The 13,002-nt window shown below is 40.7% G+C and overlaps 1 protein-coding gene across 16 annotated transcripts in view; it reads left to right on the forward strand.

Annotated features, from left to right (window-relative positions):
• The window catches only part of NRCAM (neuronal cell adhesion molecule), a 967,670-nt gene that overhangs the window by 635,435 nt on the left and 319,233 nt on the right, over positions 1-13,002 (forward strand). For all 16 annotated transcript variants that reach the window (XM_086919453.1, XM_086919434.1, XM_086919444.1 and 13 more), the window contains one exon: positions 10,035-10,229. In XM_086919453.1, coding sequence (XP_086775579.1) covers positions 10,136-10,229 — 94 coding nt within the window. In that variant the 5' untranslated portion in view covers positions 10,035-10,135. The remainder of the gene's footprint in view (positions 1-10,034; positions 10,230-13,002) is intronic.

A 13,002-nucleotide genomic window follows, 5' to 3' on the forward strand; every position in this document is an offset into this window, starting at 1 on the left:
ATGCTGTATAGCTGTTTTGCTTAGTAAGGGAGATTACATGCAGTTGTCCTTGCATAAATCAATGTCATTGAATACCAAGAAGACTGAGATCATGGTAGTCGGCAAGCAGGCGGCCCTGTGGGATGACAAGTGGTGGCCTTCTGAATTGGGTGTGACTCCGTCTCCAATATCGGAGATAAAGAATCTGGGGGTATGGCTTGACCCGTCCCTCGGTTTCATCTGCCATACCAAGAAGGTGGCAGCTTCTTGCTATGGCATTATTAGAGGACTCAGGCCAATCCTTAAATTCTTTAATGCTCCCACCAGGCAGTTGGTGGTTCAAGCATCAGTGCTGTCTCGGCTGGATTTTTCAACTCACTTCTGGCTGGGATCAACCAATCCGAACTCTCTCGACTGCAGCGAGTTCAGAATGCTGCAGCCAGAGTAGTGATGGGTCTACCAAGGCGTAGTTCGGTCGCTAAATCTTTACACTCATTTCATTGGCTTCCTGTACACCAAAGGATTAAATTCAAGGTGTTATGCCTGGCGTTTAAAATTCTCAAGGGTATATCTCCCCAAATCTTGGAGAATTTGTTGACACCGTATGTCCCCTCGCGAGCCCTCAGATCCTTAGGTCAAAATTTGGCTGTGGTCCCGCGTTTTAGACTTAGTAGAGCGGGTGGCCACTGCTTCCGAGTCTTAGCGGCAAATTGGTGGCACTCTCTCCTGCTGCATATTCGAGCTATGGACAATCTCCTTCAGTTCAGACGGGCCATCAAAACCATTTTATTTGTTTAGCTCCCTTGCTGTGTTCCATGCTCCCTTTAGTATTCTGCGGTGTTGTGTTGTGTTGACCTTGTCAAAGCGCCAGGACGCCCCTTTGCTGGGGCAGCTGTGCGCGATACAAATAAAAATAACATAACATAACATAACATTGGTAATATCAGCGAACCGGCCCACCTGATGAAGCCCACAAACAGCCAAAAACCAGCACAAACACACACACTCACCTGTCATATCAGCTTTTCTGGCACTGCCTGATTGCCCTGTAGGCTTTTCTGACTCTTGCTAAGGGGCATGGTTAGGAGCAAATGCGGGCTATGAGTAAAGACTGGAGTCAACCAAACATTATTGATAGGCTCATGTTGGGTTTAGAGGTAGATTAAGGTCAATGTTAGGTACAAGAGTAGGGTTCAGGTTAGATTACAGTGAGAATTATAGTCATGGCTAGTGTCAGTATTGTGATAAATAAAGGTAAGGATGAGAGTTAGTATCAAGATTAGGATCAGGGTTATGGTTAGGATAAAGTCAGGGACAAGAGTTAGGTTCCTTTAGAGCTAGGTAAGTCTATGGCTAACATTTTGATTAATTTCAGTATGGTTATCTTTTAAGGTATCACAAAAAACCTTTCAGGCACAGAGTGCCGCATAAATAATGCAAAAAGAAGCAGAGAACTTTGGGTAGTCCCCAAGAAAAAGAAAAAAAAAAAAATATATATATATATATTAACAACCAAAGTTTTCCAGCGCGCTGCAACTCTCCCTCAGCATGCACAGGAACACAAAGCACGGACCAGATTTGTGGTGAAGAATAATTTATTCGCTTGTCGGTTCCATGACGTTTCGGCACCCCAGTGCCTTGCTCACATGACAGCGACAATAAGTGAGGGTGAACTATTTAAAGTGACAGTGCTTAGCTTTGATTGGATAGTAATACATAGACCTAGAAAGCGGACTTGTAAAGGGAACAATCAATGTGCAATACAACACAGTGTAATATGGTCACCGAATTAATTCATTTAGATGACAGGATTTTAAACATCTATATGGTTAAATACTTGTGCAAAACATAGCAAAATTCAAAACACGGTATCATAAAATAATTAAAATTACAAGTAAAATACCAATAAAAGATATACGCTGTATAAAACCATTCTCACACTGTTTTCCCATTCCACCCAATTGGGAGCTTAGGTGTTTACCTATCCTATGCATAGGTAAAGGCGCTTACCCAGGTCTAACCTTACAAAGTTCCATGTGGAATTGTGTCCTGTATCCCACCGGGCAAAATACTATGTATTTGACATATTTTGTTAGTGCAAATCTATGGTAAAAAAAGTGCACATCGTGCGATTAAAATTCCCATAATAACTACTCATGACTCTTCAGACATATATACGTATGTGTGTGTGTATATATACATATATATATATTTTTTTCTTCGTAGGTTTGGTTCTATGTAGAACGCCGGCGCTCTTAATTGTAACGTGGTGCCCTCCTCCAACGACAGAACCAGTCGTAATATTTCACACAAGAAGACCGGCTGAAAACCGGTAAGGAGGCACTCTGCCTCCTTACCGGTTTTCAGCCGGACTTCTTGTGTGATTGATATATATATGAGCAAGCTCCCGAGTGGAGTTAAACGCGTCATCTTTCATTGAATAAACCGTCTTCCTGCAACTCACTTGAGGAGTGACTGTTTCTTGGCTGTATTTTCGCTGTACTGTGAGGGGCTTTGGAGGTCCAGACCTATTGGGTTCCACCGTTCATAGACGGAACAAGGACTGCTTTTTCATATATATATATATATATATATATATATATATATATATATATATATATATATATATATATATATATCCTCTTCTGTTTCCATTTAATGATTCTGTCATCCCTTTTTTATTCTTTTTTAAAATGCTAAAATATTTTTGTAACTTTTTGATGCAATGCAACCCAAAAAAACACACCTTGTGTCACGGACTAGTGTGCATTATATTCTTATTTTGTATATGAAAAATATTTTGTTTGGACGAGAAGAAAGGAGAATGGGGGTTGAATTGTCAAAGAATGATGTAGCTAAGAGATAAAAATAACATGATAATCTGAAGGGAGGTGTCACATGATTAATTGGAGAGGTTGGCAGCCCTAATGCTCCCCATCCCCAGACAGTTCACCAAGACAAAAATATTGCTGTGTCCTACAGAATATCTATTTATTATAGGCAGGTAAACAGAGTCAGGAGAATCCTAAACCTGTTCATTACCGGAAAGAAGGGAACCTTGTTTACTAGTTTTTCATTAAATGGTTCCTAGAGATCAATACAAATGAGTCAAGTGCCAATATACAGTGCGTGACCCGTAATGCAGTAGGAGATATGGCTGTACATTACATTTTTGCACTGTTCACATTATTTCGGAGCCTGAGTACAGGTTGGAAAACGCAGTGTTTGTGCAGGTTTTAGCAAAATATACTGTTTAAATCATTGAACAGAGCATGCTTCCTAAATACTCAAGCGGAATCTTGAACTATCCACAAAGTGCATCTGAGGCAACATTCTCTGGTTAATGCATTACAGAATATAGTAAAATAAGTTATTTGAAAGTTTGATTTTCTTAATTGGGATGCTTTTAAAACGCTTCAATTCTAGACTATAATAACCTATAGAGTATATGAACTCTGAATATTTCTGAAAGCCCTATTGATATTTTAAGCATTTATATGCTTAAAATATAATTACACCTTACATTTTTACAAACTCCCGTTATTCTGCACCATCAATTTACCATTCAACATAGTATACCATTTTAAGTTATACCAACACAGTTCATGACATATCTTGCTCACTGTGTAAAACCAAATATATGTTTTAAGCACACGCAATCTGTAATATATGTATTACTTCCTTCTGACTTCAATTCTATTTTACCCCTCTTATGCTGTAATATTTATTTTCTTCTTCCCTTGAGAATTCTAGCATGTAAACGTATTCTTTCACCAAACGGTAAGGAGAAGCATATTTATGAACTTGTTGATCAAACATGGACAGTAACGTCTCTTGAATGCATTACATTATTTACTGACATTTCCCAATAGATTTCTTCAGAGACAAATGCTGCCTCCAAATGGAAGTCCAAAAGTCCATATACATGTCCAGAACTTTCAGCAAGGCATTTTCTTGCAGCACTGCCAGTACCTAATACCTCCTCCCAGAAGAACACAGACAGAATTCACACTTCCTAGTCTTCAGAAAGGGTCTACAAATTCACCATTTGAAAAACCACCTGAAGATGAAAGAATAATGGTCCCCTTTTCTCTTCCCTTGTTTTAGCACTCCCATTTCCCAGGTGGCTAGGTCCATGCAAAATAAATCTTTGTAATAAGTAAATAATACATAAGGTCAGCATTATCTAAGCTAATGTCTCATGGCCTCTGAAGCCTTAGGCATGAGTGAGCTGGGTGGCGGCCCGGGGAGACAAGCAAATAGTGACACTCAGAGCTACAGACACAACAGTTTCTCTCTTATATCAGCCACCAGAGAGAAATGCTTTTGTTTCCTTTTGCTTCTCTGTTGTCTGCAATGATCACCCTTCTCATAATCCTCCTCAACCCCTCTCCATTCCATTATGCTGTAATAGCCAAGGTTGTCAGAAGGTAGAACAATATGGCCAAGTTAGTCAAGCGACTACATATTTTATTACGTTGCTTTGCTTTTGCATAATGTTTGCTTCAGCAGTCTTCGGGAATGGGTGGGCTGCAGTGAACATACATTTCAATGAATGTTTCTGTAAATAACATTGAGATCGGAGCAATGGTCAACGTTCCTTTCCCAGGATCTAAACGTACTCATCAAGATTATCTTATCCACTAAGCATTTCACTTACTCAAAGGAACCAATGATATTCAGCAATCAAATCCTGCTCCGAGGATAACTTCTCTTTTTCTTCAAAATAATCAATTCCTCACAAGAAGAAATCATCTTCTCAGCAGCACTGGAGCCTGGCCAAATATATCCTAAGCTCAAAAAGGCAGTCCTTAACCCAAATTACCTCGAATTATTATAATATTACCAAGCTACCCTTACAAACATAATTTATTTAAAAAGTTGTTGCTAGTCAACATGTGAACCATATATGGAATAACAACCCTCTGAGCAAACTTCAATTTAGTTTCAGACCGAAACATTGCACTAAGATAGCATCCCTACATATTCTTCATAATATCATAAAAACCAATGATGATGGAAATACATGTCTGCTGGTACTATTAGATCTTTAAGCACTGTTCAACACTATTAACCATGGCCCACTGCTAATCACCATCTCACTCATAATAAACATACAAGGAAAATGTCTAAATTGGTTCAAATCCTTCATATCTTCCATATACTCTTCTTACCTTGTCAATGTGTCATACCACAAGGCACAATCATATCAAAACTTTCAATTTCTACATGTGGCCTGTAAGCACTATGGTAACAAGAAGACAAATATATATATGGAGATAATGGTGTCTTAGCAGGTCTACCAAAAACACTTACTCTGCCTCTCAGTCACTCTTCGTGCTGCAGCCTGGCCTGTTTCCAATGCTGAGAAAAAAATCGGATGTAACCCACATCTGTAGACGACTACACTGCCTTTTCTCTAAACGCCTGCATCAAATTCAAAATTACCTGTATTACCACCGGGACATCCATGCTTCTATCTCTTCCTACCTTATATCCGAACTCCAAGCATCATACCATGATAAAGAACAAGAGGAAAAACTAAATTCCTCCTCAAAATCCCTAAAACTAAAAAATGCAAAATTGCTAATCATGCCTTTTCCTGTATTATAACAGATTTAGGAATTCCATTCCAGATACTAATCCCTGAACCTCCTCTGCTTCAAGAATAACCTAAAGACTTAATTATTCAAAATGCACTATCTACTCCGTTCACATTAACTGAACCTTCTCTGTTAGATTATCAGTTCCATCCTCTTATTCTGTGAACTACATTATTAACTATTACATGTTTCTGTAGTACCCATTTCTTCTCTCTAAAGCACTTGTTACTCTTGTGGCTAGATCTGTGTTTAATAACAATAGTATCAATACATGCATTAATATGTATATGAGAACCAAAAGCTCTATATCAATCATCTGCCTGGTCACCTGGTGATTTGTCCTAGAGGAACACAAATTAAGCAAAACAACTAAGTAATACTGTTTTTTACTTCTAAACTTTACAAAGTTGCCAACTAAATTGAATCACGTATATGCATTATACTGTATACAATGTATATTTACATATGTTGCAGAAATACGTTATACTGTATTCTTTGCATTTTGATGCTTGTAGCCCTTTATTTGTTATAGAGAAATAAAACTGCAAGTACCAGAAGGCAAAGAAAAAAGGTGCAGGATGAACTGTACTCCTGATACCACAGGCATTTCCAAGACCAAAGTCTTGGCTACCGAATATGTCTACTTTGAAACCTTTACTATTATTCCTGTTGGCTTTAGCTGTCACATAAATGACACAGCGACTTCCCGACTTCCCAGTTACTTAAGTGAATCCCTACATTTAGAATGTAAAATACATTTTACCCAAAAGCAAAACATAACATTCTCTTGCTCAGATATTCAGGTGGCTGCTCATACCAGATGCTTATTTCCCCTTTCAGATTTGAACATGCCCGCACGTTTCCCGTGTAATGCTCTACTGCGTACATTTCATATGTCATTCATCTCAGTATTAGTTTGTTAGACATTGCAGCTATAAGCACCCTTTCTTCATCTGCCATTTTTAGTCCTTGGCTACAGACAGTTAAGTGTCTGTTGGCTAGACCACTGTTTGTATAGAGGGCCTTGCTCTTGTTTGGATGTTGTTTATCTCCTTTCCCTACTCCTGATTTGATTACATTAGTCCCTATTCATGTGATTGTCCCACCCAGCAGCATTTTGGTCTCACAGTCGTCTGATTGATTGTCTAGCTTATTTCTATTGCTGACCTTTTTGCAGTCAGATAACTGCTTTTTCTTTCTTTTTCTCTAAGCTCTACATGGGAGTACATTTGTTTTCTTGCTTGTTTTCTTGCTCCTAATCCCTTATGCTGTTCCCTGTTCGGCTGCTTGCAACATTTTTTTCTTTTATTTAATATTTTAATTTATTGATCCAACATGGGCATCTGCCATGTTAAAATGGTTAATTCAAAATGGTTGTTAGCATTACGACACATACACATAACTTAGCACATTGCATGCGTCATGACACATGAACGCACCTGCATTGTGATGCTGGGAGCCATCTTGAAATGTGTTCCCTTCACTCTTAAACCTATTCCAAAATTCCCATTAGAATCCTGCATATTGCTACACCACCCCATACACACATGCAATTGCAAAAACACTAGCAAAGTCATTGTCTTGACATTTTAGAGTCAAGACGTATTAGACTTGCTAATGCATGTTAAAAACAGTCAAAAATAAATTACGTTTTTCCCTTTAATTCACAATTCATTAAGTTTAGGTCTTAACATACTTCAGAATACAAACCCCAGACTTAAAACTCACTTTCCTTTTGTGGAAAGTTGACATGGTAACCAGGTTATTCTCTATCCTATGTTTTCTCTCTCGTGGGTTTCCGTTTGTAATTTGCCATATTACTGCACTAGGTGCTGACACAAATAAAATGTGAATGCTAAGACCATAACTGAAAACTGTAGCAATCCATGTCCTCACAAAGCGTTGACATGATGAACCCCTGTTCATAAATACAGGCCTACATTTACATGGTTTTGCACTTATGTCTTCATTGCGAGTTTGGCGGTTTGCCCCGCTCCCTCACTGTCAAACCCATGGTTGACCCTTACACAAGATTAGGAGTTTTCTCCTGTCTGTCAGAGTGTTCTTTGGTGTTCCCACAGTGGTGCCTATAAAATAGGCACCGCAATGGGAATGTCAAAATCGGTACCTGCATGGCATGGACTGCTGCAGTCAATGACGTGCAGGTACTGGGGTACATGCAAACATGTGCCCCCCTGCATGAACCCCATGTCCTGGGGCAACAGGGGGTACTCTAGGGCCCCCATTGTTTCCTCTCCACCACTGTTTTCATGGCGGGCTCACCAAGCATATTGTGGCCGCAAGGCCACCGCACCACTGCCCTGGATCTCTGGTCCCTGGTGGTTGCAATGGTCCCAGGGCGGCCCGACTACCCTGGTCACAACATGGCGATTGGAAGACTGCCACAACCACGCCCTTGCGAGTCTGGCAGTCCGTGGACCACCAGACTCGTAATGAGGTCCCAGGTCTTATGAAGTAAAACATGTTTAGGAAAGCCTTTACCTACGGTTTTGAAACCCATGTGCTTTAAAATCGCACAGAAGATTTCAACCCCAGGCACATTTATTTTATTTATTTGTGTTGACAATGCTGAAAGTGGACAGGTTCCTTACTCATGTCCTCAAGGTAGCTGGGGCTGAGAGTGCGCTTGAAAAGGGGATAGAATAATAAATACACTGTTTTATACCAGGCAATTCTTTTTAGGGTGGTTTGACAACTTTTGACACACAATATGCAATCTGAGGTCAGGGAATCTTTCACCTTATGTGAGTATAAAAGTGATATATATATATTGAATATGCACAACTATCAACTGGGTAAGATTCTTTGCTGAGAATCGCCCCATGATCACGGCCACTGGCCTGTAACACGTTCCGTTGACTCCGACCCACAAAAACCCACCTGATAACAGGCCAGCAGGAGGCACTGTGATAATATTGCTGGGCCGTGAGGAAAGTGGACACCAGCGATCTTCACGGGTACTCTGCACAGGTTACCCTGAGAGCTGTGAACCCCCTCGCTTTGTTTGCAGACACTGACTGGGAAACAAAATGCCACGTCCAGCTGTGGCTAGTGCAGAGATAGGATTTGTGCGATCGTAAAGAGACCGCTTCGATCAATTCCATCCTGTTCCGCAGTTCATTTGTACAATATCGACACATCATCCATTGACCTGTCTGGTGTGCCGCTGAAACACTCCCCTAGTGCCTGGATTTGTGTCACAACATATATTAGTCCTCATTCATCAGTGATGTTGTGTCGACAGCCGTGCATGATATGATACAGCACTGTGTCTATAAAGGTCATGCAGAAATGGATAGCCTGTTGCATTGATTAATGCTGTTTAGTGAAAGTAGGTTGCATCAAATCCCATTTATTTCTCCCTCTCCAAGGGATAAAGGGCTTTGCTTGTTGTGCTAGCTACAAATTGAACCGAGTGCACTGGTTTGTTTCGTCATTGATTTGGGCCCTAACGCTGAGGTATATTTTATGTACTGAGGACATAACCTGTGTGCGGAGTCCAGTTAAATAATCCTGAGACCTAACGTGGGATGAATGACAGGTGATGTCCCTTGCTCTCCAGTGGCTGCGTCTGACTGTGTAGCGCCCGCCAAGCCTGCCATCTGTGGCCCAGGTGGCATTACAATTCATCTGTAAAGCCCACACTAAGGAGCGGTTAAATGGAAATGCAGGGATCAAGTAACAAGAGAGGGAGAGAGAGCAATGCTGAAAACATTTACTTGCCTGGAGAGAGAGGATATGTGTATTCTGACATGATTGAAATCTCTGAATGTTTTGTGGTGAATACCAGGTGAGAGTGACTGAGAGAAGTCTGCTAAAGAATTCTCACACACATTTGTCAATCACCAAATACTGCAAAGGCATTGGACAGGGTTAAAATGCGGGAAATTCCTTTGTGTCCCATTTAAAATGATAGCCATGGTCCAATTTACAGCTGGTGCCTTTTGTTTAAAGGGGTCGCCTGTGTGGTGGCTTTTCTTGGAAAGAGTAGAGTAAGATATAGGCTGCAGCCAGGGAAGCCTCTCACTTGTTCTCCATGCATCATCAGCGAGGTAATGCAAAACGACAGGGCCCATGAAAAAGGTATGGGGCCCCCAGACTCCCCATCTCACCACTATCCAAAGAGTTCAGACTGAACAGCCTTCCCCGCAAGCGTATTGCTACATAGCTGTAGTGTACACGTAGAAAGGGAACCTGAACACAGAGCGTGATTCTCACCCTAAACGGTGCAGTTATCATGGTCATCACCATCATCAGAACAGTCGAAAAGGCAAACTGTGATCCGGTTTTGAGTCATGTATGTGTTCTGACTTCTCATTATGTAGTTGATGTTTTGAATGTGATGGTCAGTATTATTGTGAACCAAGTTCTAAATAACTCAACTCATAGATTTAACAACCACATAAAAATTAAGATATCTGTTCCTTCTAGCTAGCCGAAGACCACCTCTTTCCAGCACATCATCTTGAAGCCAGAGGAGAGGCAGATTGGGCTTGCGTTTCACAGCTGCCGGTCAGCTCGCAGGACCTCAGATGATGCTGAAGAGGAGGCGTGCGTACCTTGCCGGTGGTCCCTTGATTCTCCTCCTTTGCCAAGTGATTAATGCACTGGAAGTACCACTTGACCGTAAGTATTGCTGTGTGACATTCATGTGCTTTGTTAAATCGTTTTCTGTTGCAGGTGAGATGTACTCATTACTGCTAATTTTTCGCTAAAAGCAACTTCAATGGCAGTGTTCTCAGCGCCCGAACCACTGCTGTAGCGAGGAATCCTTTGTGTATTTTTGATTGACTGCATGGGAACTAACAAAAGAAGTGTAAGCGTCTACAAAGCCTGAGAAAATGTGAGCACCAGCTGAAATGAACTCATATCCATCTGTAGATTTAAGTATCATATGCCTCTTGTACATACTGCCTCACGGGGTATATCCCACCTGAGTGGGTACTGCTGACTGTTGGAGAGTATCTTTGTTGTCCCTGTTCAGGATGGTTAGCAGTCAGAAGTCCTGACAAAGACCATTTTAGGTGAAAGAAAAATGGAAACATATTACTAAAAGAATTGTAAAAGGATGAATTACTGGGGAGGGGCGCTTGAGTAAGCTCGTTGCAGACGATTTGAGAGAGTGGGGCCTATCAGACACTCCATACCTTCAGTGTTCATCATGCAGGCCATTGAGAGGTCCATAACGTTGTTTAGGGACAGTGGAGAAGAGTTAGACTCTATGGGCCAGATGTATCAAAGGGTTTTGCCCATTCTGTGTCTATGGGAAAATGTGTTGATACATAAGGCCCTATGACTTTGGAAGACACAAACATGTTTTTAAAAAATAGTACCTGCATTGGTGGTAGTAAATGAAGATTGATGCATGGTTTGTCACTAACTTATAAAAATACAGAGCCAGGGTTACTAAAATGATGTAATGTCACCGGTGGGAGTGTCAGGCAGTAGTGTAGCAAGGACGCCTTGGGCAACGGTGCAAGCAAGGAAAATCCCCCCTGTGCTACTTGGGTAGTAAAGTACAGCACTTACCAGGGTTCACTGGCCTGCTCAGGGCCCCAGTGCCACTGCATCAATGGTAGCTACGCGCCTGGAGTCAGGACCCAGGGCTCAACATAATCAGTCACGTATAAATCTCTGGGAACGTCCGACCAGTGGCAATCAACATGCTTTGCTCTTCATTCTGCAGCAATCAGAATTATATTTTTGTAGCTTATCATTTTTGCTCTATTTGTGTTATTTTTCTGTTGCATTTGACGACTATTTATGAAATATTGAAGTGTATTCTCTAATCTGGGCCTCCTTTTTTTTCTCAAATTATTTTGGGCTAATATGTTTGTACTGCCATGAACCTTGACCTCGTATATAGGCTGGCGCCCCTAAAGGTGTATGTGTGAGAGTGAAAATCATGTACTAAATCTTCAGGACAGTTTGGCTGCCTCCGAGGGTCTGCAGTGACTGGACATTGAGACAAAATCCTGCACAACTCACTGTGTTGGAAGCGTGGATTTACCTAAAACAGGCTTATATACACGCTAAGCCGATGCATACTGTCTCTGGCATTCTTTATTTTTTGGGAAATGTGATTATAAACATATATTCCACTTTTAAACTTTTTTAGGTAAGCCCACATTTCTCCCCTTGTGAGTTGTGCAGGATTTGCCTCCAGTGTGGAGCAATTTGCAGCTATTTTTCCTCCTCATCTCCACTTTCATCGGGAATTCATTATTCACAAAATCATCAAATGGGTTTGTTTAAGGACAAGGAGGGCAGATGTAAATATAAAGAACCTATCAAACTGTGTAATTTAAAATTGAATGCAATATGTTTGGGGCAGATGTGCGTTGCCTCTGGCACAAAAAATCTGCTTCAAAGCCTGATATGTAAATGGGCATCAGCTGGCACAAAAAATGCAGAGGTATAAACAGTCTAGATCATACACATGGTAACAAGAGAGGCAAGCATTGTCCTCCAAGAGTGGTTTTACACTAGTCCTCACTGGAAGAGTTTTATAGTAAAAAGTGTTTTTAGGTGGGTTGTGTGGTGCTCATTAATCGCCCTAAGGCTCTCAAGGAGCACTTTGCAGTCTTTAATAGAAGTAATACAATTCTAGGAATGTAATTGTACTTATTTGAACATAGTACTGAATTCTATTTCGGATGGATCTGCTTAGCTTCTTCATACCCATTTTCTCTCAGTTTTTGTTGTAAAGAGAAGGTGGTATCGGGGCAACAGCTGAATAAAAACTGTATGTTAGCCCACTATGTAGTCTTTGCATAATTATGAGAGCGCAAGATGCAAATAAGTGCACACAGTGCTGTTATTAGAGCTTTTTGGTCAGCACTTTGATGGAGGGAAGTGCTGTTCAGCTGCACAGGTATGCTTCTGCACCAACCCATATCATTTGCTTTCTTCCCTTCCTTGTCAAGACACTTGTATAAGACAGCATGGAGGTAACGATAGAATGTACTTTGAGGTTAACATAAAGTAATAATATTAACTCAAATTGTTCTTTATGTTTGCGCAAAGTTACAAGTAGCTTTTTACTCATGGTAGCATTGGATCTTTTGCTTTACTGAGGTGTGGTATTACCATATCTAAAATACGGCATTACTGCATCACTCAAAATCAAGAGGATGGGTTGAAATACACCGTGACTCAATTACAGTGCATTTCTCCCACGACTTTTGCTAAGTGATGAGGACAGTTAGTTAAATCTGCATTGTGTTCTTCATGAGCATGTAAATACTAAGCTGCTGAAGTGAAAGTTAGTGGAGTACTGAATACATTATAATGTCTAACACTTACATTGTGTTTTTAGATATATTGGATAATAACCCAAGGGAGGGATTTGACGATTGACGTCTGTCAGAGAGCATACAGGGAAGATAAAGTTCAAAGA

This window comes from Lissotriton vulgaris, chromosome 1_1 (assembly GCF_964263255.1).
Source record: "Lissotriton vulgaris chromosome 1_1, aLisVul1.2, whole genome shotgun sequence".
Taxonomy (NCBI): Eukaryota; Metazoa; Chordata; class Amphibia; order Caudata; family Salamandridae; genus Lissotriton; species Lissotriton vulgaris.